This window comes from Hemicordylus capensis, chromosome 4 (assembly GCF_027244095.1).
Source record: "Hemicordylus capensis ecotype Gifberg chromosome 4, rHemCap1.1.pri, whole genome shotgun sequence".
NCBI lineage: Eukaryota > Metazoa > Chordata > Lepidosauria > Squamata > Cordylidae > Hemicordylus > Hemicordylus capensis.
The window spans coordinates 157,316,328-157,342,946 of NC_069660.1; the positions used below are offsets into that span (position 1 = coordinate 157,316,328).

At 43.3% G+C, this 26,619-nt stretch overlaps 1 protein-coding gene across 4 annotated transcripts in view; it reads right to left on the minus strand.

Annotated features, from left to right (window-relative positions):
• The window catches only part of RALGPS2 (Ral GEF with PH domain and SH3 binding motif 2), a 186,089-nt gene that overhangs the window by 50,541 nt on the left and 108,929 nt on the right, over positions 1–26,619 (minus strand). For all 4 annotated transcript variants that reach the window (XM_053243459.1, XM_053243456.1, XM_053243457.1 and 1 more), the window contains 5 exons: positions 22,742–22,879; positions 21,064–21,154; positions 20,168–20,235; positions 12,611–12,746; positions 9,141–9,292 (listed from right to left, as the gene is read on the minus strand). In XM_053243459.1, the coding sequence (XP_053099434.1) occupies positions 9,141–9,292; positions 12,611–12,746; positions 20,168–20,235; positions 21,064–21,154; positions 22,742–22,879 (585 nt within the window). The remainder of the gene's footprint in view (positions 1–9,140; positions 9,293–12,610; positions 12,747–20,167; positions 20,236–21,063; positions 21,155–22,741; positions 22,880–26,619) is intronic.

A 26,619-nucleotide genomic window follows, 5' to 3' on the forward strand; every position in this document is an offset into this window, starting at 1 on the left:
TGCGATACTTTTGGAAGGAGGAAGATTGTTGTGAAGATGGAGCAAATGTCTTGGCAGTGAAACAAGACCTTTAAAGTTTCTCCATAGTCTCATCTGTGACAGCCAAGAAGAGACCATCACCATCAAACTACTACTATTACTACGAATATTTATATACTGCTCTTCAACAAAATTCTCAAACAGTTTACATAGAAAAATAAATAATACATAAATAAGATGGTTCCCTGTCCCCAAAGGGCTCACAATCTAAAAAGAAATATAAGGTAGATACCAGCAACAGCCACTGGAGGGATGCTGTGCTGGGGTTGGATCGAGTGTGGGATTGAGTGTGGGATCGAGCACATAACCAGCCATCACCCTAGACTCCGTTTCAGTCAGATGCCTGGTAGTGAGGTCTGCTGATCAGGATAGGGCCGCCATATACTTGGACCAAAAAGAGTCAGGCAGGTATGCTTTTTAATCATCCCATATGTTGATGGAATTTTGCCATGCACACCATATAGTTGGCAATCATCAATGACAGGCACGATGCAGAACAAAATCTCCTGCTCATGGCATCAAGCTTGTGGCCCTCCCTGTCCACATGAGCTGAGTGCTTCCATCCAGACTTAGATTGTAGAGTACAATCTATTATGAGAGAATTAGGTGCCAGATGTTTGAAGAAGAAGGGGCAGGAAGCCTCCTGCACCCTGTAGAGACTCTTCAGTCTCTTCAAAGTCATAGTACAAGTAACTGGAGCATCCCATGAAATCTTAGATGTGCCGACCAGAACAAGCAGCATGGGCAGAGATGCAGGTTGAGCGGTTATGGTAGTGGCAAGGAAACCATAGACAGGGTCTTTGACCTCCACACCTGGGGCCTCTATTTCGAGGCCCAAGGCCATGGCCATTTCTACTGCCTGAACCCAATAGAATCTAGCTTCCTCAACAGCTGAGGCAGATGGAGTTGCAGTTACTTGGTCATCAGGAGATGTGCTAGATGGAGTTTCATTCTGCACAGACTCCTTGTCATGAGTCAGAGGAGAGAGGTCAGTCCTCAGCAGGTTGCACAGGATCCAGAGGTAGGTCACGCTCTCATATTGGTGACTGAGTTGCGCGAACAGTACGGGCTGTCGGAGCTGCAGATGTAACAGGGCACTTAAAAGATTCAGAAGGAGGCTTCTTTTTAGGAGCAGGTATTGTTGGCTCAGAGAGAAGTCCTCGTAGCTTCATGGTCTTATCCTAATGGTAATTCTTAAAGTCATAGGGAAGACCAGGTGAAGTAAAGAACATTAGTACCCTTCATGTGCACGGACATGACCCGGATCACGTGCCCCTGTTGAGCTAAGATAGTTTAGCAGGCGAACTGGCAGGTGTGGAGCAGGTAATGAAAGCACTCCCTCTATGGGTAGATGTTTTTTCTGAGGTGTTAATTCTCATTGTATCATAGAAAATGAGATTTTTTTCCAATTAGACAACTCTCATGACCCCACTTTCACTTTTTCACACTCTCTATTACTATGAATAATATGAGGAAGTAATCAATTTAGCACACTTCACCTTATGAAGACAAACCTCATAAAAATAAATTCACCAAAATTCACCCCTCTGCCCAATCACTCTTAAATTGGGGATGGGTGGTAGCCTCCACCCATTAGGCACTATCTACCAGCCCACCCCACTCCTTTGGGGCAGATCCACTTTCTGCCCCCAATCTGCCCCAAAGACACCCAAACTTCAAATATTCCCAAAAAATCAGCCCTCTGCCCAATCCACCTGAAATTGGGGTGGTAGCCTCCATCCATTAGGCACTACCACCCCACCCCACTCTTTTGGGGCAGATCCACTTTCTGCCCCCAAACTGCCCCAAAGTCACTAAAACTTCAAAAATTCTCAAAAAATCAGCCCTTTGTCCAATCCCCCTGAAATTGGGGTGGTAGCCTCCACCCATTAGGCACTACCACCCCACCCCACTATTCTGCCCCAGGCCCCACTTTCTGCCCCAATCTGCCCCAAAGATATGAAAATTTCAGAAATTTACCAAAAATCAGCCCTTTGCCCAATCCCCCTGAAATTGGGGTGGTAGCCTGCACCCATTAGGCACTACCACCCCACCCCACTCCTTTTGCCCAGATCCCATGCTATGCCTCCGAACTGTCCCAAAGTCACTAAAACTTCAAAAATTCGCCAAAAATCAGGACTTTGCCCAATCCCTCTGAAATTGGGGTGGTAGACTCTACCCATTGGGCACTACCACCCCACCCCACAATTTTGCCCCTGGGCCCCTTTTTACCCCCCTGAATCGATTCAGATTCGGATTAAATCCGAATCCGAACCGAATCAAGGGTGATTCAGGTGACCCAGATTCGGGCACAAAACAGAACAGGGGTGATTCGGTTCGGGTCCGAGCCGAATCACCCGAAAACCCGAATTGCACACCCCTATTATACAGTTCTCTTCCACATGAGTTTCAATGTTATAAACAATGGATGAAGGAATCTAAATAGAATTGGTGAATTCAGTCCTACTAGTAAGAGCGCAAAAACAGATATGTAATTTTAGGTACCTCAAATATATGTCTCAAATATTTCCTAATATGCAATATTAAATGTGCTTCAGTACCGTTTATGATATTGTAATATCAATACAATAAAGAGGAAAGATCTCTCAGGCAAATTAATATTAATTTATGATCTCTCATAAATTAGTTCTGTATGTCTCTGCGTTCAAATCACACCCTAAATCGCACCAATCCCTTCATACTGGCTCTCTCCTCCAAAGACCATTCAGCTACCTCCTAAAAAATCCATGGGAGATTCAAACAGCAATACAGAAAAAAACATTAATGTCTGTAGGCTTGACTAAAAACCTAATCATCAGAGAAAATAGAATTTAAAACTCTCACAGAACACTCCCCCTAAGTTCAATTAAGTATTGGGCAACTGTATATGCAAAACGATTTCAAACAAGATTATCCAATGGAAAAGAAAATAAGAATTAGAAGGCGCTAGTTCTGCCATAACAAAAGTAGTATGTATGTTATAAATACAAAGCCACATATCCACCAATATATAAAATTCCCATCTAGCCGCAAACTGTTATACAAAAACCATAATAAAATTAACAGAGATCAGCTAAACCTTTAATAGCCCCCCTCCTTGTGTAATGAAAAACAAACAAACCGGAGGGAGACTAAATTCAGCCTTGATACTGAGGTTATTTTAGTATTAAACCCTATATGAAACTCCCTAAATAATGTTTGGTGGAGAGAGAAAAAAAAAGGAGGAACAGTGCAGGAAGTACCCTCCATTAGTTGATAATGTAGACAAACTCAGTTATTAGCCTGCAATGGAGACAGTAGGAGACTTTGTTCTCTGCTCACAGCAGCTGCAGCCAGACTGGAGTCAAGGAGGCTATCACTGGCGGGGGCAGGCGGTTGAGCTCCTTCAGACATCCAATGTTGAGTAAGGATGGATGGATCTGCTCAGCGATCACCATATATATATAGATCCACAAATACACAGAGGTATTTTAAAAGCCAGAGATAAAGACATATATGGAAAGAAATGAAGATAGAGAAAGAAACAGACATAGTTATAAAGACACACACATATAGCAACAGTGGGGCAGGGAGTGCCATGTATGCAGCCATTATTACTGAGGTGGAGAAGAATGGTTCAGGTGAGGTGGTCAAGGCAATGAATGCTGGAAAGGAGGACATTCAGAAGTAAATGCTTCTGCTCTCTGAGATGAGCTCAGAGAACCTGGAAGTGAGTGCTGCCAGTAGTTTCCCTCCCAAGTCAGACTTCAAACTTTCTAAGACTCTAACATTACAACTACTACAAAAATTGTAGTAGGCCTCGCAGAGGCCATTTGAACATGCATGGTGGCCATTTTGTTTTCAGTGGCCATTAAAATAAAACATAAAAAAATGGCCACCACACATGCTCAAATGGTCGCTGCGAGGCCCTAGGCCTTGCCAGGCCTCACAGAGGCCTTTTGAGGATGTGCGGCAACCTCTAAAATGGCTGCTGCACTGATCTTTGTAGGCCTGAAAAGGCCTGAAAATTAGACCAGGACGGGCTGCGGTACAGTTCGCACCTGAACTGAACCAGGCCAGCCAGTTCTGTGCACACCCCTAGCTGGTGCTGGGATAAATGCTAAAGATTAAGAAAAAAGAAAAATGTATTTGGGTATGGGCATGTAGTTAGTTCCAGTAAGCAGTCTGTTTCAGTCTTAAAATTGTAATGAAGGAAGTTTTGCAGGCTCCTTTCTACACTGCAAATGTAACATCAGAAGCCCTGACCAACTGGGAGGAGACCCAACTGTGGGTGATGTGGGGACAAGCAAGTGGAGAAAAACCTTCGCTTTAAATCCTGGCTAGAGTCCCCATTTTGTTTCTCTGGCTTTAAGACTCCATTTCACTGAAAGCCAGACAAACAAGTACACTCTTCTTGTACCTTTCACACCTGGTCACCATTCTGTGAGATTTTAGAATTCATTTGGACAAATGGGGGAGCCTTTATTTTTCTGCTACCATATATGACTGATAATGATTGAAGCCATTTTCTATGGTTCAACATACTTTACACATTCATAAGAGCACCTGGAATCCTATTAACTAGAATATCCATATTATATCTTTCTGTAACTCTGAGGTGTTCGACAGCAGGAAACGCCAGATTTCCAATGCAAAAAGTGTTCTTTTTCCATGCTCACTTTGTAAATAGGTAAAGAGGGATAACCAAGTGAGATTAAAAAAAAATGAGCCTGAAAAAATCTCATGTTACATGGAAACTTTCTGAAACACATAAGCAAATGGAGGATCTTCCTACAGAAATACAAGACCGTAGTTAGCTGAATGTCTGTAGCACTAAACAGAGCTGTACGGGCACTGTAAAATAGATTCTGCCCAAAACTACAATTATCTGTGTCTCAATACAATTCCTGAGAAAAGTGCCAACATTTTCAGCTCATGGTGTTTAATTATCTTAAATGCTGCGTTAATTTTACTGATGATCCGAAGCCTGTTAAAAAGAGACAGTCTACTCCCACATCCAACTATATAAAGATTATTCTGAAATATTTAAAGAACATTACAATCCGGTCACCAAAAACTACATCTTTTGCTTGAGATTCTTTAGTATCTCAACTGTACTTCGCCTCTCGGATTAGCTAAGAATCCATTCTCTAAACCCATCCAGTTCAGATATTTGATTCAAAATATACCTATTAGTCTGCATGGAAAGAAAAAGCAATGGCAAAATCCAGACTAATTTATTCATGACTAAATCCCACTGAAATTAATGGGACTTGAGTTAGTTATGACTAATTTGTCTATTTGATTTCAATGGTGCTTAGTCATGACCAACAAGTCTGGATACTACTGACTGTTTTTAAATGTCCTTATGCTTCCTAAATTATGGCAATCCCCTTTAACCCCCGCCACCCGCTTTTTCAAAAATAAACCGGAAGGTTTTCTACAACGCTTCATAACTAATTCCTTCAATTTTCAAGGACTATATAAAAGTAAAATACATTTAATGCAACACAGAATAACTGGGTTTCTGAAAGAGAATGGACAAGGCATATGACTATTTTATACCACATTTACTAGGCTTGTGGAAAGTTTTGGCTTTGAAGCCAATTCATTTACATTTTGTGCTTGGCCCTGAGCAGAAGTTGCTCTCCCCCACCCCACCCCTGCTGCTTATCTCCACACAGAACGGTCTGTGCACAGCACTGGGCAGGATCCTTAACAAAGCCAAAAGAAGCCCTAGGGATGTCATGAAGCAGTGCTGGAAAGTGTGTGAGGAATGCTGCGAAATTGCCCCATAAAGGTCTATGTGGAAAGCATTGGGAACAATTACATTTTCTTAGCAGGGCCATCCCTAGGAGAGTATGGGACTGGGGGCAAGGTGAGCAGCACCCCTTACAGCCACACTCCTCCTCCACTGCCCTGCTGAGTATCCAGCAGGTGCAGCACTAAGGAGTTCAATCACCTCCCTCCTCATGCAGGTGATGAGAGGCAACTGAACTTCCCAGGGGTGTGCGAGCTGGATGGTGCAGGGCGCACATGCGCCTCTCATTTAGTGTGCAGCTCCCGCAGCGCTGAGAAGTTTGGTTGCCTCTCTCATCACTCGAATGATGAGGGAATCAATCGAACTTCTTGGTGCTGCATGTGTTGGATACTGAGCGTAGGGGAGGAGCACAGCAGAGGGGAGTACGGGGGTGGTTAGACCTGGCCACAGGGCCTGGGAGAGCGCAGCGCTCAGAGTAATTGCCCCAGTCACCCTGCCTAAAGCACAGGCCTCATGTGGCTTCCAGGACATCACTGGGGCTTCCCCACAGCTTTACTTCCCTTAAAAAGCCCTCCCTGGTATTGTGCACAGACTACTCTGTGCAGAGGTAAGTGAGGGGAGTGTTCACCTCACATGGACCAGTGGCAAGGTGCAAGTGATTCGGCTTCGATGCTTTGAAGTAAAATCCTTGCACAGGCCTAATGTTTATCAAGTACCATCCTGGTCTAAATACGACGGATATTTATATACTGCTTTTCAAAAGAAGTTCCCAAAGCGGTTTACATAGATATAAATATGACTACAGAATGTTTAAATCATTACTAGCATTATCTGGTGCTGCAGTATCACATGCATGCTCATGCATGATCTTTGCAGTTTCTTTTGTAGCTTTAGCCATGTTTGCAGTCTCAGAGCTTGTAAAAAGTTATGGCCTGGTTCACACATTTCTTGGTCCCATGCTGTCTGCAGCAAGCATGTATGATTGGGCTGCTTGCAGGTTTGCAACCTCGTTGGGATTGTGTGAAAGTACCAACTGTATGAACTTGCCTAGAGTACTGTTTGCCCACTCTAGGTCCTTTTTTGAGCTGCCATGATTGTGCAGATTACATCATCCCCATGCCCATCCCCATGTGAAGGGCAGTGGTTCATAAGACAGTTGTCTCCATGTAGCATCAGCTGGTTGCAAGCTCAGAGGCAATGTATGCCAATGAAGGAGTGTATGAATGGGCCTATACGAACAGTTTTGGGTTTTTTTTAAACATTCACTAATTTCATCAGCACATGTAGGCTACTCTTAGACAGCAGTGCCTGAACCATTCATTCTATCTGAATTACAGCTTCAGACAATTAAAATGAAAGTCTCCTGTTAAAATACACAGTTACGTCCTGTATCTGAGGCAAAACATATCCTGTCTTTTGTGATATATACAATTTGGGGAATGTTTTTGCTGAAAAGCAGTGTACAGATAATTCTAAAAAATAATAATTTTAAAAATCTACACATGGTTCAGGGGAACAAATATAAGCATTTCTTCTAAACTGAGCAACACAGATACTAAAAATGCAAATCTGAGGCTATGCCTCCTTTCAACACAGGTATCATATTTTCCACGAAACAGTCATTGAGGGAAAGGGCTGGTTTTCAAGTATATATACAGAGGCATATCTAGGGAAAACAGCGCCTAGGGCAAACACTGAAATTGCACCCCTGTCCAAACATCGGACACCCATCTTTCAGATAACTTTACCATAATATCAGCTCAAAAATACAAGTTCAGACACTTTCAGGAGAAACATGTTGTAAGCAACACACACACACACACACACACACACACACACACACACACACACACACACACCCATACATGTGGCACATATGTGCCAGCGCCTTCCAAAGGAAACGCAGCACATCCATGTGCTGGGCATGCCTCCATAGAGCTAAGCAGTGAAAGCTCTCTTTAGCAAATGCTCTGCCACCTCAGCACACCTCACTGCAGGTTGCTGCCTCCAAGAAATTCAGGGATGGGTTTTTTTCTGTCCAAACAGCTTTTGGCTTAAGGGGAGATGGTTGCAATGGAAAATCCTAGGGGCCCCAAACAATCTGAAATTATCCAGCAGCTTACAATCAGCTTGGATCCAGCAGCCTGATCAGGAAGAAGGTGGAAGTTGCAGCTAGCCACAGAACAGCAAAACAGTGTGATATTCATTCAAATCAGAAAAAATGTGTATGTGTGTAAGAGAGAAAGAATTTATAATAACAAACAGCATGCAAGTGAATATTTCCATTTTATTCCTTGCCTCTCCCCACCGTCCCGACCCTTCAGTTTTGCCAGCTTACAAGGTATTAAAACAACATTGGTTTTTTAAGGGATGTTTTGTGCTATTTTTGTGCCACTTGCTTTTGTGCCATTTATATCTGTTTTTTAAATGCTCGGGTCCATTGCATTCTTCTGATTCCCTAGATCGGGGGAAAAACTGGACTAGGGCCTCTCAGAGGCCTTTTGATCATGTGTGGCAGCCATTTTAAAATTTTTTAAACATGGCCACCGCACATGCTCAAATGGTCCCTGCGAGGTCCTATGCCTTGCCAGGCCTTGCAGAGGCCTTTTGAGCATGTGCGGCAACCTCCAAAATGGCCGCTGAACTGATCTTTGTAGGCCTGAACAGGACTGAAAATCAGACCAGGACGGGCTGCGGTGGTGATTTAAGAGGCTGCTGGTGGGAGGGGGAACCTTTGCAGACACCCCCCCTCCCCCACGGCCTTTAGGAAGCCTCCTGAAGGGGCTACAGGTTTTTTAAAATAAACAAACAAATAAAAATTCATGAATTGGGGAGGGGGTGGGGAGCAGCATGGAACTGGTGCCCCCCAAGTGGCACCTAGGGCACATGCCCTGGCTACTCCACCCTAGATTTGCCTATGTATACAGAATCATTGAAATGAAACAACTTTATGATGCTTGTAACTTTTAAAAAATGTCATGTGCATGAAAGGGCTGTACAATAATTCAAGATTAGAGGTTAATGAGATCTTAGGCAACGTGAAGCCATGGCATGGTCCAAAGGCACATGATATAGCACCTAGCTGAAGCTAAGCAGGTTTGGATCTGATTAGTGCCTGAATGGGAGAGTGATTATAAACTCCATATGTGCTATCTTGAATTCCCTGAAGGAAAGGTGGTATATAAATATAATGAATGAATAAAACAGGTCTGAAAGATTTGGAATACAATTTAACATTTTTAAAATTAAATTCCTGCTTTATTGGGCTCTAATTTTCAGAGCAGGGGAACTACTCTAGTACACATCTTTGGGTATATACACAGAAATCTTTTTCACCAATTCAGCAGGCTTAAGGTCTCACCTATTGAAATTCCACTAGAAAGAGTGGAGCTCTCTGCCTGCCCCCGCGACGGGGCATGTGGTTCCATGACACTGTCATCCAACAGATGCCTTGGTCCTGCATTGGGGAATGTTGCACTTTTGAACTCTGCCGTGTTCATCTTATGAATGAAACTGGAAATAGAAGACAGACAAGAATCAAATATTTACTTCAAGACATTAAAAAATGAATGCAACTGCATGACTGTAAAACAATAATATTTTCACCGTTTTCTAGTACCCATATATACTACCTACAAACACTACAGAAAGCACATAGAATATAGCAGGGATTTTTAACCTTTTTATAACTATATAGCCAACAGATCCTCAAGTATTACCCATGGACACCCATCCCATGTATATCTTCTATTTTCATAAGGCTCCAGTAAACATTAGAGAAATATTGTTTTGCTCAGGATAGTTATTTTCAAGAACTTTATTCTGGCTTAACAAGGAAGCAAATTAAACTCTAGAAAAGTGCCCTGGGCTGGGGTAGAAAAGTGCTGGGTATACTCTGAGGACTCTTGTCAATAGTGAAAGTATAATTAAAATTCAAGAAAAATAAAAAATGTGCCGCATTACAGTATGTTTTGGGGGAGCTACCTGTAAGTATAAATGGACAAGTTAAGAACCCCTGAAGCTGGGAATGAAGAAAACTGGTTGTTCACCTATAACTATTGATCCTTTGGTGGCCTGATATCATTCACAACATTGGGCTCTGTGCCTGTGCAGTAGCCACCGCAGAAAGATTTGTCAGCTCCACGAGGCGATTTGAAGCCCTGCCCTTCGCACACAGAACGCGCTCATTCTCTTTTGGCAGAGAAGTGCCTCGCTATTCTGTTTCTAGATGGATGACATTGGAAAGAGGCTTCTTCAAGCCTTTGAAGGTCAGTGTATCTGGATCAGCGGGGAGGTTGGGAGGATGTTGTGAATGATACTCGGCCACCAAAGGATCTGTAGTTACAGGTGAGCAACCTGTTTATCCTTGTGATGGCCTAGAATCATTCTCAATGAGTCGCTAGCTCACAAATAGTAGGAAGTGGGATTTAAAGAATCATTAAAAGTAAAGAATGCTCAAAATTGGCCTCAGCCACAGAGCGGATGTCAAGGGCATAGTGCTGAATGAATGGTTGATCTGACAACTAGATGGCAGTCTTGCAGATGTCAGTGAAACTAATGCCAGACAGGTGTGCAGCTGATGTTGCCACTGCTCTCGCAGAATGAGCCTGGATGGCAGAGTAACCACCTTGCTGCCTGTAGCAGAAAAGGATAACCTGGAATAGCCATTCTGACAGCCTTTCCCTGGAGACATGTTTGCCCCTACTACAACCCTCAAAGGTGACAAAGAGCCTGTAAGTATGCCAGAAGTCTTTAGTGTGTGCCTGATAGTAGAGAACAATTCTACATACATCCAAAGAGTGCAATGGGGCCAGGGGAAAAGGTGGGCAAGACTATGTCTTCATCGATGTGAAAGTCCGACACTATTTTTGGAAGGAATGACAGGTCAATTCTCATCACAACCTTGTTAAGTTAAAACACTGTAGGGAACATCAATTCTTAGTGCAGTAAGCTCACTAACCCTTGCAGAGGGTGATCTCATAGAATGCGGCCCACAACCACAGTTCCCGACTTTTTCTTGTGTGCTTGGAGAAGGAGAGGTGGATTTTGCATGTACATATAATATGGTCCTCCCTTAAGCATGGCAGACACAAATCATGCTGGTCTGAAGAGGCATAACACTTAAACATTTTCCTCAAGTCCATGAGACCCAAGGTGAAATGATCCAAAAGCAGCAGGCAAAACGTAGTTGAGGAAGCCCAAGGTCAAAGCTGAGAAAACACCACAGAAAAACCAAATCCAAATGCTAGGTAAGAGAATAGTCAAAAGAATAGGCCGAAAGTCATGGAAACTGATAATCAGTGAGAAACACAGACTGTTTTTATCATTCCAGGAACCAAGATGGAGGAGCAAATCCTGAAGGAAGCACACACTTCAGTGGATGGAAAGGAACTGAAGAGAGAGGCACTTTGCTGCCAAAAGAGATTGAGCGCACTCTGCACGCAAACAGCAGGGCTTCAAAGCGCCTTGTGGAACTGACAAATCCTTCCACGGTGGTTACTGCACAGGCACAGAGCCCAATGTTGGGAATGATACTGGGCCACCAAGAATCAAGGATCATTGCTTCAGACTTCTTATTTTGAACGCAGGCAGAAGAGGTACCCGCGAATAAATGTGAAAATACACGTGTGGTGCCTTCTGTGGTAATTGCATGACTAAGGCACTTTCTGATTGATCAAGCCAAAACCAACCTATTAGCCATGTACTGCAGCCTGTCAAATGCTCAACCAACTTCATGTTTTTGCAGCAACAGGCAAGCAGCAAGAACATCATGCCCCTGTTGAGTGGTTATGCATGGCTAGTGGGCTGCATCCAGTTTGGTGGGTCACAATTAATACAGGTCTACTACAGAGAAAGCAATCCTCTCTAATAAAACGCTTGGTGTCCATCCGTGGACGGACACCAAGCTTGCGTTTGTGCCTGGCCTGTTCTGGGCATGGGCACAGCGCATGCCCAGAACAGAGCAAGGGAGGCACGAACGGCAGGACCCGGCGGCCATCTTGGGCGGCCAGAAGCGGCCGCCCCAAAGAAGCCGGGTAAGCGGCGGTGGGGGACACTGGCCGAGGCGTGGCCAAGGCGGCGGCGGAGCCATGGCCGCCGCCTGGCCACGCCGCCGAAGCCGGGCGGTGGGAGGAGGCGGCGGGGGAAGCCGGCCGAGGTGGTGGCGGAGCCGCCACTGAGGCCTGGCGCCGCCCGCCGAAGCTGGGCGGCCCGGAGTCCTTGGGGCCCTTGCCCGGACGGGGAGACCGGCTGGGAATGTGAGGCGGGGGCGGCCCGGCCCGGCCGCGGCGCCCCCAGAGTCTGCCCGGCCGCTGATTGAGCAGGGAAGAGGTGGCGGGGGAAGCTGGCCGAGGTGGCGGGGGAAGCTGGCCAAGGCGGCGGCAGAGCCGCCGCCAAGGCCTGGGGGTGACGCCGCCGGAGCCGGGCAGAAGGGTGAATTTGGGCCCCTTCCCTTCCTAGCGCCCGTTATTCAACGGGCTAAAATTTACTTGTGTGCAATATTTGACTTTAGAAGGCCAGACATCAGCCATATTTCACTAGTTTCCCCCCCATGTGAAAAACATTGTTTTACTTACACCTTTAAAAATATATATAATATGATATATTTGAGCAACTTATACATGGAATATTAAATAAATGTTATACACATTATTATACACATTATATTATACACATTATAGATGAAATCAAATGGCAAAGGTGGTACCAAGAAAGAGCAAACAACTCCTTAAAAACATAATTTTGGGGTTGTATGAGATCAGAGCAATAACAGAGGAACCAAGATGCTAACAAAACACTATATTCAAACTGAGTTTAAAATCAAGTGCTAACTTGTATCCTAAACTGTGACATTTTCTGTGCCCATGTGGCATTAGATTCCTAGGGGATGGTGGAGTTGGTGGTAGTAATGCTCCTTCAGCTGCAGCATTTTTTCGTACACTTTGCGGAGAAAGTCCCACTTCGGGGCCTGCAAAAAATGAAAACAAGCAATTTATAGTTCAGTGTAACAAACAATTATGACTTACATTACCATCCCCCACTTTTCACATGCCAATAAAGCTGAAAAGAGATTCCACAAATATTATGAACCAGAGCGTCTTAATGCATTAAGTCTTTTGCAACTAGCTTTCCCACAGACTAGCTATTTGAAGCTGAATCTAGACAACAAGGTGATGACTCTGCAGAGGTTTGTGGAAATTGGATTGCTGACACATTTCTCGTTAGTGCTGATTGATTGATGGATTAAGTGTAGTCAGTGTCGACTCTTAGCGACCACATAGATAGATTCTCTCCAGGATGATCTGTCTTCAACTTGGCCTTCAAGTTCTCTCAGTGGTACATTCATTGCTGTCATTATCGAGTCTATCCACTCTGCTGCTGGTCGTTGTCTTCTTCTCTTTCCTTTTACTTTCCCCAGCATTATGGACTTCTCAAGGGAGCTGGGTCTTCGCATAATGTGTCCAAAGTGCATTTTTCATATACAGTATGAAAAATGTCCTTTAGTTCAGTCCTTTTGGCATGAGGTGCTCCAGTAGTTGAGCTATGTCATGTGCCTGCCTAGCTAATGGATATTCTTGGAACTGGGCAATATCCAGACTAGTTTGTTATGACTAAGCACCACTGAAGTCAATGAAACAAGTCAGTAATGACAAACTTGAGTCACACTAACCTCCATGTGACGTAGGCATTATTACTATTGTTATCTACTGGGATATACCTCTGAGATTTGGAGTTTCCCAGTTAAGAAAAAAATAACTTGGCTTACAGAACAGAAGAGGCAAACCTTGTTACTTGCGGGGTTACCGCACTTAATGAAACTGCAAGTAACGAGGCATTGTGCCTATGGAAAACAGGGGGTTAGGTTCCAGAATGCACAAAAATGTTTTAAGAACGGCAAAAAACCCCAAATCAACCCAACAACTGTAGTGTGCTCCACGGGGTCTCCTTGTGCCCAGCAATGCCCTCCAAACAGCAAAATCCCCCCAACACTGAAAAAATGCTGTGGAAAAACCCGTGGAAACGAGGGTTTTAACCCTTTAGTATCTGTGGATACTGAAATTGGGTGTCAATTACACAATTTCTAATTGTGAATTAGATAATTAGAAATTGGTGCCAATTAGAACAGGTAATTAGAATAGGTGAAATGCTGATATAGAACCTGCACATAATGAGGTTCTCCTGTAGTCATGAAATGTCTGATTCTCCAGAACACAGAAAACTAACATGCTGCTAGGTATGGCTATGCAGCTTATATGATTGATTCCCCCCCTAGCAAGTAAATAATGTTCAGTAGGAGGGACACATCTGACAGATTTGTGAACATCCAAGATGAAATTCTAGAAACTAGAAGTCATGCTTTACCTTTTGAACTTTGGGTACAGCAGTTCTCTTCTATACTTACAACCATTTCCTGGCTACCTCATCTCTTCATTCCCACCCTCACCCCCTGGGACAACATGCCAAGAGCTCTTTGCTTTATCACTGTAATCAAATATCTCCCTAAGCCCCTCTTGGAAACGAGGTATGGACCTCTCAGAGTCAATCAGTCAGAAGAACAATCAATGCGTATCTCAGTAATTCTTAATTTGGCTAAAGCCCATGGTCTGCGAGAGGCAATATTAACTGACTGCTCCCCCTAGAAGGAGGGTTCTACCCTTGCCAATTATGATAGCATTTTGAGTTTATTGTGTCCTGTGTTAGTTAAATCTTGCCCCACTCTTATAAAACACTCAAAATCATTATCTAGGCCATGGTTTGATTTAGATTGCCTGAATGCGAAAAGGGAATTGGTGAGAGCATTTAAAATCCATGCGGAAGATTCACTGATAGTTACAGCACAAGAGGTTCATAATAAGAGATTACAATATAACCAGCTTCTAAGAAATAAGACATTGCAAGCTACCAAAGAAAATTGGTCCAAATTAATTGAGGCAGCCAGAATGAAAACTCAAGCCACCTTTTGGAGGCAAAAGTTGAAAGATCTTTCCATAGACAAATGGCTGCTGATGTTAATTTCCACTTAGTATGAAAGCATCTATTTGAAGGTGCACTGTAATTCATCTGGGTTCTTGTCGGCCGAGATTCCTACATTTAGAGGTGTGAGGCAGGGCTGCATTTTAGCTCCAGTTTTGTTTAATTTATACATTAACTCTGTGGTCCCTCATCTAACTGTTCTTTCCACACACCCTCCTAAATTAGCATATAAGCATGTTTCCATTCTGCTTTATGCAGACGATATGGCAATCATGTCCCAGACCCCTACTGGTTTGAAGCGTGCATTGGGACTTCTTTCAAACTTTTCTGCATGTAAGAGTTTATTGAAATTAACTATCAAAAAACCAAAGTTCTTGTTTTTACAAAACATCCCAGGCAATATAACTAGATCATCAATGGACATAAGATTCCTCAAGTTAATTCTTTCAAATATTTAGGTGTGGTTTTTCATTCTTCAGGTTCTCGTAATGTCCATCTAAAATCTACTTTGCAGAACGCTCAGTCATCAATAGATCTTATTAAATCCTATCATTTCACGTGGGGGGCTTCGTATATACCTGATGCAATCAAGCTAATTGTAGCCAGAGTTTTTCCACAACTGTTGTATGGTGCCTAACTTGGTCCAGTCAGTAATTTTTCCCTGATGGAAGCTACACAGTCTAAATTTTTAAGATCTATTCTGCAGGTTCCACGATGTGTTCCTAATGCAGTGGTGAGACGAGAGGTGGGTTTAATCAGGCTAGAAACCTGTTACTGGAGATCTATTTTATTTTGGTTGAAATTGGTGTTTACTCAGGTGGCACTGGCTTCTCTCATAATGACTGATGGTTTTAATTTCAAATGAAATTCTTTGGTTAAAAACAAACAAGCCCAATATGGTTTTTTCCAAGATGAGGTTATTAAGCTGGGATTTGATTAGGCCAGGAGAGTTATTAAGAAACATATGCTAGATATGGAACTTCAAGAGGATGTTGCAATTTTGCCAAAAAACATCTTCTTAGGGAACTAATTGATTGCTTGATTTTTATTTATTTATTTGATATGTATATTGCCCTTCCAAAATGGCTCAGGGCGGTTTAAAATTAAAACACACTACTAAAACAGTAAAGAGCTAAAACAAATTAAAAAATATAAATAACAATTAATAATTTAAAAACATTTTAAAACAACAATTAAACAATTACAGTGATTAAAAAACCCCAAATCGGGTTTTGAATTTTAAAATAAACCAGAAATTAAGTCCCCCACAATTTAGGAAGCTGAGAAAGCTTAGGTGAAAAGAAGGGTTTCCAGGTGTTTTTTGAAAATTGCCAGAAATGGGGAGGATCGTATCTCAGCAGGGAGTGCATTCCACAATCTTGGGGCAGCGACCGAGAAGGCCCGTCTCTGTGTAGCCACCAAACAAGTTGGTGGTAACTGGAGACGGACCTCCTCAGATGATCTCAATGGGCAGTGGGGCTCATAACGAAGAAGACGCTCTCTTAGATACCCAGGGCCTAAGCCGTTTGTAAGTTATAACTAGCACTTTGTATTTCATCCGGAAACCTATTGGTAGCCAGTGTAACTCCATCAGTAAAGGAGTAACATGGTCTCTCCGAGATGACCCAGAGACCAACCTGGCTGCCGCATTCTGAACCAACTGAAGTTTCCAGACTATGTACAAAGGCAGCCCCACGTAGAGCACATCACAGAAGTCAAGTCTGGAGGTTACCAACAGATCTACCACAGTTTTGAGGTCATTGATTTTGAGAAACGGGCGCAGCTGGCATATCAGCCGGAGCCGATAGAAAGCACCCCTGGCCACCGCCTCAACCTGAGAAACCAGGGAGGTGTGAATCCAGAAGTACTCCCAGACTGCGAACCTGTTCCTTTTGGGGAAGTGTGACCCCATCTAGAACAATCAGATCAAAATTGTCTCTAGAGTTTTGACCCCGCACAATAAGTACCTCTGTCTTGTCTGGATTCAGCTTCAGTTTATTCTCCCTCATCCAGCCCATTACTGCTTCCAGGCAGGCATTTAGGGAGGATATGTCAGCTCCTGAAGAAGTTGACATGGAGAAGTAGATCTGGGTGTCATCAGTGTACTGGTAACACTCAGCTCCAAATCCCCTGATGATCTCTCCCAGCGGTTTCATGTAGATGTTAAAAGCATTGGAGAAAGTACGGAGCCTTGAGGGACACCATACTTAAGCTCAGATTTTGAAGAGTAACAGTATCCAATCGACACCATCTGGAATCTATCCGAGAGATAGGAGCGGAGCCACTGTAAAACAGTGCCTCCCACCCCCAACACCCTCAGACGTTCCAGAAGGTTACTATGGTCAATAGTATCGAAAGCTGCCGAGAGATCCAAAAGGACCAACAAAGTAACACTTCCTCTGTCAATTACCAATTGGAGATCATCCATCAGGCCGACTAAGGCAGTCTCTACCCCATAGCCCGCCCGAAAACCAGTTTGAAATGGGTCTAGATAATCAGTTTCCTCCAAGACTGCCTTGAGCTGAGGCCACCACCCTCTCAATGACCTTGCCCAGCCATGGGAGGTTGGAAACAGGCCTATAATTGCTCAACTCCGAGGGATCTAATGCAGGTTTCTTTAGAAGAGGTCTGATGATTGCCTCCTTAAGACAAGGAGGCATCCTGCCCTCCCTCAGAGAAGCATTTATGATATCCACCAGGCTGTTTACAATAACCTCCCTGCTAGATTGAACAAGCCATGTTGGACAAGGGTCAAGAGAACAAGTGGTAGGCCTCACCGTTCCAAGCAGCTTGTCCACATCCTCAGGAGTCACAAACTTAAACCGATCCAGTTGAATCACATAAGAGGAGTTGTTGGGCACCTCCAGCTCAGACATCAAATTAATTGTGGAGTCTCCATCTAGGTTGGCCTGAATCCAAGAGATTTTATCTGCAAAAATCTCTTTAAACGCATCACAGCGGGTAACTGATGACTCCAAATTCTGGTTCAAGGGAGGGGGGGCAGATACTAATCCCCTCACAACCTTGAACAACTCCGCTGGACGTGAATTCGCAGAGGCAATATGGGCAGAAAAGAACCGCCTCTTTGCCGCATGTATTGCCTGAGCATAGATCTTTAGATGTGCTCTATGTCACAATCTGTCAGATTCGAGTTGAGTTTTCCTCCACTTGCGCTCCAGTCGCCTACCTTGCCGTTTCAGCCCCTGTAGATCTTCTGTATACCAAGGGGCCAATTTTGAAGCGGGTCGGAGGGGACGCTTGGGAGCAATCGTGTCTACTGCCCTGGTGAGCAAGTTGTTCTAATTCTCTATCAGGGCATCAACAGGATCACCAGCAAAGCCAACATTAAATCCCTCCAAGGCTTCTTGGAAGCTTAATGGATCCAATAACTTCTTCAGGCGGACCATTTTAATGGGCCCCTCGCCCCTGTGGAGGTGGGAAGTAGTTGTAAGTCCAACCTTAACCAGATGGTGGTCCGTCCATGACAATGGGGAAATCACAGGAGTCCCCACCCACGGAAAACCACCCTGATCAGAGTAAAATACCAAATCAAGCGTGTGACCTACAATATGTGTCGGTCCAGAGACCACTTGGGATAGGCCGTAATTGTCATGGCCGCTATGAACTCCTGAGCTGCCCCGGACAGATTGGTCCCAAAATGAACATTGAAGTCCCCCAGCACCAAGAGTCTGGGAGACTCCAACGTGAGTTCCGCGACCAAGTCTGTGAGCTCAGTAAGGGATTCCGCTGGGCAGCAGGGCGATCGGTACACCAACAGAAGTCCCAAACTATCCCTGGTCCCCAAACTCAAGTATACACATTCAATATGGTCCGATACCCTGACAGGGACCCTGGTAAGGAAGATGTTATCCTTATAGACCACAGCCACCCCACCTCCCCACCCACGTCCCCTCACCTGCTCCTCTACAGAATATCATGGAGGAAGAAGCTGGGACCAAACTGGATCACTAGCCTCCCCCAACCAAGTCTCAGTAATACATACCAGGTCAGCCCCTTCATCCTAGATCAAATCATGGATGAGTTCAGATTTATTTTGGACTGACCTGGCATTACAGAGGAGCAGGGAAAAGCTATGTGGGTTGTTGGCAGTGCTCCCCGAGGTCAAAGAGCTGGCAGGGCAGCCGGAAGGGGAGACTGCTATTAAATTTCTAACTACCCTTTCCCTGGAACGGCCCGCTGACCTGCCAACATTACTTCTTCTTTTCCCCACCACCACTGGGATGGCTGCCCCATAGTCAACGAAGGCACCCCCTGTCCCCCCATCTTCAGGTGAACCCAAACACATTACACAATTTCAACCCAAGTCTAAAACAGTTTAAAACTAATTAAACAGAAGCCCTCTAGCCCTCGCCCTCATTCTCCCCCAAAGTGGCTCCCCCAAAGGGGTGACCCCCTTTGGTGTCGCCCCTTAACATCAAACCGGCAGAGTATTTAAGGATCATCATAACTCCTAAGTTCAGCCGTGCTTTGACTCTTGCTTGGCTCAGTGTGTTCCCAACTGCCATATTGGAAGGAAGATTCAAAGGTATTCCTTTTTCCACTTGAGTTTGTCCATGAGGCTCTGGTTCCATTGAGACGTGTGGGCATGAAATATTATACTGTGACTTCTATAGGGAAGCTCGATTAAGATTAGTTTCGACCCTTCTGCAAAACTTTCCGGGCCATTCAGATGAGTTTTATCTAAACTTTTTTCTCTCAAATTCCGATTGTGAGATTATTAATAAATTAATAAATAGGTTTTGTTATATCATTTGTAACATTCATTTAGAACTTCGGTAATGTTGTTATATGTATACTGGTCTATGACTATAATAAAGTTTGACTTGACTCTAAGCCTGCCAGAATCCAATTCTTGAAACTAGCTGAAATCTTTAACACAAAGGTAGAACCCAGACAGTCTGGTTATTTTTTAGATGATGAAAGGAAGTCAACATTTTTAAACTGATTAATTTTAGTGCTAATACCTCATTGTGTAAAATTCTGTTTTTAGAGTTAATTGTTATGAAGAAAACAGATCACAGGAATACTTCCAATCTAGTGCCATTTCTTTTTCTCTAGACATATACAATCATAGTGACAAAGTCTTTAGCAGCATGAAACTGAAGACATGTGATGGGGGAAAGGATGAAAAACCCCTGGTCACGGGTGCTGGAATCCACAGAGCAGGCTTTGGAGATAGATAGAAGACTGTTTAAGTTTAGTTCTCCTTTGAATGGATGAAACCAGTTGCCTCTGAAGAAGAGCTGCAGGATTTGAAATGTACTGAGCCAATCATTTTCAGTGCACTTCAAATCTCCTTTCTCTGTTTGCATACCTTTACTAGAGAACTTCAGAGTGAAATTAAATCAAAGAGACCTTTAAAAAAAAATACATTGCTGTCTGATCCACATTTACCTACTAAATCTTCACGAGATGCAGCAGAACGTGGCGTATTGGTACCGGGTTCTATCTTTAGTGAAAGCCTGCATTAAAAAACAAACACATTTGTTTGCCATTAGCATTGCATGGGTGGAAATAGACTGGTATTTTATTCTTCAGAAAACTTAGGTATATAATTTTCTATTCATTTTGAGCACTGCACAGGAGCCCAAACCTAAACCATCTGACTTCCATTCAAGGATATAACACTATTCTTAAACGTTTTACATAGTAAATAGCTAATTTCTGAGATTTTTGAGATCACAGGACATATGATCATAGAACATATTGCTATTTGCATTTGATGTTGAATAGTGTACACACAGGTGCCACAATGCAGTACTGTGATTTCCTGGTGTTACCAAGCAACTCCCTCCTATTGTGTATTCTGACTTCATTGGGTGGATTCTTCTATAGCACTACTCAGTAGAAAATCTCAGTGCTTAATGGCTACCAATATCCACTTTAAAGGGCTGTACTGAAACTCTAAGGATTCATCTGTGTTGGTGAATGTGGTACTGAGAAGAGATTGTACAAGGAGGAACTGAATAATGGGGAATGAGGAGAGAAGATATAGCATTGCAGGCAACAAAGAATGGGTCCCTAGATAATTATTTCTAAGGCTTCAAATTACGACAGCTTATCTTGTAATTACATATATAACTACAAACTGGGGGAAATCCAATGGAGAGCTCATGAAGAGTCGCAGTCTAGAATTCCGGGAGGTCCTAAAAATACCAAATGGTCATGAAACAGAAGGACAGGTGCTCACTCTTATCCTCATTTACTGTTCTGTATAAAATATTAGCTAGCTGTAAAAACTAAAACCTGACAGAAGTGTTGCATTCTCATTTTCCAGTTTTCATACTTACTTATAATTATCATCTTCCACAAACTTTTGAAGTTCTTCTATATACTGAACAGAATTCAGGTATTTCTGAACATGAGGCAACACAGGAATATCTAGATAGCAAGCAATAAATATATAGCAGTCATTTTGTATCCTTTAAGAGGGTCTCTTGCATTTTTCTATAATCCATGCATGTAACAATTGCAATATCACCACCTGTTTTTGTTTTTTTTTTAAACTCATAAGCAGACATTTGGCGGACAACTGTCCAGAAGACACGAATCTGTTCAGTTGAAAGCTAGACAAAAGTAGATTAGGGATAGAAATGATGCACTGCCTCTCATGGATATCATATAGCTGTCAATGCAATGCACTTAAATAAAATGAGCTCTCCTGGGGTGGGGGCAGACAAAGGTATCAGTGCTGCTACTTTTACTCTGCACACAAGATTCATATACCTACTCAGCATTGACCCAAGATATCTGGGTCAACTCTGCCAAAGGTGAAAGACAAGAGCTCAAGGTATTTTCTTCCAAAATAAAGCTATGATAGCCTAGCAGAGTTTCTGAGCCCTCTAGATAGCCCCTGGTGGAGTTCTTTACAACGTGTTGTTTGTAACAATAAACACACAGTGGTACTCTGAGTAAGCACACTCTCTTTTTTGGTTTTTCTTCCTCCCTGCCCCATTCACCAAGTGGGGGAAGACAGAAGTCTTTCCATGGTGGATCCTCCTTTTCCTCCCTAACTGAATAGCACTTCCAGACTCTCTTTATTGCAGGAGAGTCTGGGCAGAAGTGCAAAGAGGTGGCCGGAAGGAGATAAGACCCTGTGACAGTTCGAAATGCTGCTGCCTTCTCCCAAATACCTCACCATCTACAATTGGCTAATGAAGAGGTGATTGAGAGAAGGCAGTGGCACTGCAAGATATTTGTGCTGCTTCTTCTGGTTAATTATCAGGGGGTGAGAGCAATGGGCACCACTGCTACCCTGATAATCTGATTGCATTCACCTCATTATGATGTCTGCCTAATGCGTGCTCATCCTTACTGTTTCCACAGTCCTCCTTGGTGGCACTTCCTAATGTGAAACTAAGCAACCACATTCCTCAAGCCAAATAAAAAAACCAATTTGGTGACTCAAATGAGCAAGTCACACTGGAAACTTGCTGATGAATGCTAAGAAAACCTGAAGCATGCACACATGATCGCTCCAAAGAACAAAATTATATACTTGACCCTACCCTGTCAATATGCTATACTGTAATATTTTATGATTATCTAAAAATATTGACTAAACTGTCTCCTACTCACCTACAATCAATGAATGTTTCCCTGCAAAAATATTTTATATATGCTCCCAAAAGATAAAGCATAATTTTAAAAAGAGTAAGAAACTATAGGCCAAAGCATGGCAGAATACTGTACATGCAACTGTTCTGCTCATGATTTTTGCCACTTTGAAATATCACAGGCATCCAAGAAAACATAACTTCCCTCTCAGATCTATTCATTTTTTTTCTGTAGAGAAGCCAATTCTAAGATCACATTCTACAATAGACAATATAACCATCATTGTTGCAATGTAAGTCTCATTAGTTACATACATGATTAAGCCAAGTCCCCATGAACTGCAAACTCATCAAACCACTGGATTCACTCATTACACACAATGCTGAAGTATAAATGTGTAACATTACTTACCATACTCACAAGACTGTTGTAAATCTGAAATTATTCTAAGTATGTTATTCATTAAGTTTGATCTCTGCTCATTTTCCAGAATACTCCCCGTGGATGGGTATGCCGAGTCTATGTATGTCAAGTCTGAGAGATAAATACCTGAATAATAAAAAAAGACGACAATTTTTCCCCCATCTAGGACCTTGAAATAAAGACACATTTCAAATCAGCGTATGTTTCTATTTTATATTATATAGAAATGTAGAAGCCTTTACTAACTTTGGACACATATCACCACTGCATGGAAATATCAATTGCCTAACAGCAAAGTATTCACCTCAAAACATTTTAGTGAATATGCACCCACTAGCAGCAACCTCCTGTTCTGCAGCTGCTGAGTGGAGCCCTCTCTTGATGGCCAAGTGTCTCCATCTGCTCCACCCGCTCTGCAGCTACCTCTACAAAAGGACAGCTTGGGCCAGGGGAGTGAGCCCTGGGCACGAACACAAGGGCTCTCGTCCTTGTGGCTCTCAGCCATGTGGGGAACAGCTGTTGGACCGAAAGAGTTAGAGGAATGAAGAAGTGCAACAAAGTTCTGGAGGACTGCAGAGCAAATGCACTGATGGGATCAGCACTCCCCATACCTGTTTGGGGTTTTAGCAAATGCACAGAGCCTACCAGATTAGCTGATTAGTCTTGCCCCTGGAACACAACTTCTGGTACTGTTTGTGACCAGTGGCCAAAGCACTAGCAGGGGTGGGGCTTATCTAGAATATTGCCTCTGTTTTAATAGAAGGAAGTTTTTATGTCTTGTCACTATTAAGTGTTGCTCTTCACGATATGTATCAGGGTGGGGGCTGCTACTAATTGAGGCCCTCCCAATTAAGGTGGTCCTTGATAGAGGGAGATATGGCAGTGAGAGGAGGACATGCCAGGTGAGGGGGAGGGCGCACTGGCTATAGCAAAGCCATCACACCCTCTGGTCCTTTTCCCATCCAAGGAGACCCCAGTAACTTTCCTAGCTGCCCACCTTGCCTGAAGCTGGTGCTATTAAATTCCAGGTCCGTAAATGCAGACCACAGCCACCCAGGAGATTATCCTGGATGAGCACGCTGACCTGGCATGCATTATGGAGATTTGGTTGGATGAGGGGAAGATGTAAATCTTTCCTAGCTGTGCCCACCAAGTTTCCAGGTGCAGCATCAGCCACAGCAAGGAAGTGGGGTTGCCCTGGTTCATTGGGAGACCATCCCTTCACCAGATGCATTGTCCATCATTCTGACCAGTTCAAGTGCCTGCATGCAGTGATGGGATCATGAGACAAATTTGGGATTCTGTTGGAATACTGACCACCCCACTGTCTAACAGTCTCCCTGCCTGAGCAGCTTGAGGTGGTCTCAGATGTGGCAGCCAGGACCCTGAGGCTGTTAGTTTTAACATCCATGCTGAGGCCACCTTGTCTGGTGAAGCTTGGGACTTCATGTCCTCCATGGTGACCATGGGCTTGTCTCAATTGATATCTGGTCCCACATATGTGGCGGGTCATACTCTCAACTTCGCCTTTGGGTCAATGGTGGACAGAGAGAGCTGGTCTTGTGGTAGCAAGCATGACCTGTCCCCTTAGCTAAGCAGGGTCTGCCCTGGTTGCATATGAAAGGGAGACTAGAAGTGTGAGCACTATAAGATATTCCCCTCAGGGGATGAAGATGAAGATGCTCTGGGAAGAGCACAAGGTTTGAAGTTCCCTCCCCTGGCTTCTCCAAAATAGGGCTGAGAGAGATTCCTGCCTGCAACCTTGGAGAAGCCACTGCCAGTCTATGAAGACAATACTAAGCTAGATAGACTAATGGTCTGACTCAGTGTACAGCAGCTTCCTATGTTCCTATGACAGTGGTGCTCCGGGATAGTCTAGGAGGCTTTAATACCATTGTCATGGGCAGATCTCTATCTGGTGAAGAGAGATTCCCTGGTATACAGGTAAGTTGCGTACCATGAAGCAGGCTGGTAGATGGCTTGTGTGTCATTGGTGGAAAATTCAGAATGAGTGTGATCAAACACAGGCTAGAGCCCATATTAGGGCCTATTCTTTGATAGTGATGGCAGCAAAGAAATCCTACTTTTCTGCCACCATCACGTCTGCTAAATGTCTAGCAGAGCTTTTTCTATTGGTTCGAGGTTTCCTATGTGCGGGCCCCAAAGACCATCAAACAGAACCCTTGAAAGCCCGCTGTGATCAATTTGAATTACATTTTGCAGATAAAACCACTCATACCATTCTGACTGGAATGCTAAAGTTTTTGCGGCACCAGAACTGGATGTTGCCAATGCACCATCTGGTCTTGTTATACTGGATGGTTTTTAGACTGTGTTGCCTGAGGAGATGGACAGGCTGCTGAGAAGGCTGATGCTTATCACATGTGTGCTCGACCCTTGCCCTTAATGGTTGGTGAAGGCTGCTAGGGAGGGACTGGGTCCATGGTTGGCGGGGTTGGTGCATGCCTCTATGAAGCAGGGCATTGTGCCCCCTCAGCTGAAGGAGGCAGTCATTAAAAAGCTCTCTTTGGACCCAGATTATTTAAATAAATTTTGACCAGTTTCTAGCCTCCCATCTTGGGCAAGGTGTTGGAGAGCGTGGTGGTGTCTCAGCTCTAGGCAGCCCTGGATGAGCCTGATTACTTAGATTCATTCCAGTCTGGCTTCTGACCTGGATACAGGATAGAAACTGCCTGGGTCACCCTGGTGGATGACCTACACTGGGGAGATAGACAGAGGAAGTAACTCAGATTCTAGATAGAGCAGTCTATAGATTTTTATAATATCAGTTTTTAGCTTTTTATTAATCTTTTAATTTGAAGTGGTTTGGTTTTTTTAAATATAGTTTTGGCATGGTCTTTTAACTTGTTTGGCTTTACTAGTCTTATTTCACATTGTACCTCCAGTAGTGTACTGGAGGAGCTGGGTATAAATATTTTAAACGAAACAAAACAAATAATAGAATCACTTCAGGAATCATTCAATGGATACAAAAAGCTATTCTGGAATTGGCTCCTGAAAGGTGCAAGATAGGAAAACCTTGCATCCTTAATTGTGCACTCACTAATAGCTTTAACGCTGCTAAATTTTAAATTGTTTTTATGTTTTAACTCTCAAGGAACTGCCTTGAGATTGTTTTAATGAAAGGCTGTATACAAATTTAATATATATATTTTAAAAAACACCTCTGTTTTAATTTTTACTGTTTTTATTGTAAACCACCTAGACTTAAGTTTTGAGTGGTATATAAATTTGTTGAATGAATGAATGAATGGACGCTAGGGACAGAGCTTCCAGAACCAGCATGTGAAAATATTTAATTGTATCTGGCTTTTGATTCTAAGGGCATACATCTACAGGATGGTCAAGAAGCTCTAACAGGTTGAAACCAAGTTCAAGCTTTTGGGAAAGGTCAGATCAAGAATACATAAAAACAATCCATAGGTAATGGCTCAAAAAGAGAGAGTTATACAGATGTAATACTGTTATTTATGGCATTCTGGCCAAAAGCAACAAACTAAGTTCAAAATACTGCTAAATACTATATAAACCGAGCCTGCCAAATATAAGGCCCAATTAGTTAAATGTCCCCTCAATCAACAATGGCACATTTTCAGTTAAAGTTGTTTGTGTATGGCCCCTGGGCATCTACTGGCCATGGAATTTGGCCCTCCAAACAATGTAAGTTTGATTCTCCTCATATAAACTGAGAGATAAAATAGCCAAAGTAAGAAAGACTCTTGCTTTCATCTTTGAATGGTTTCAATTTTAAGTTTCAGGTTATTTTAGAGTTACACTTTCCTTCACCTTTTCAGGGTATTCATAACTTCAGTCAATTACATGACACTGACAGTCAAGTTTTACAG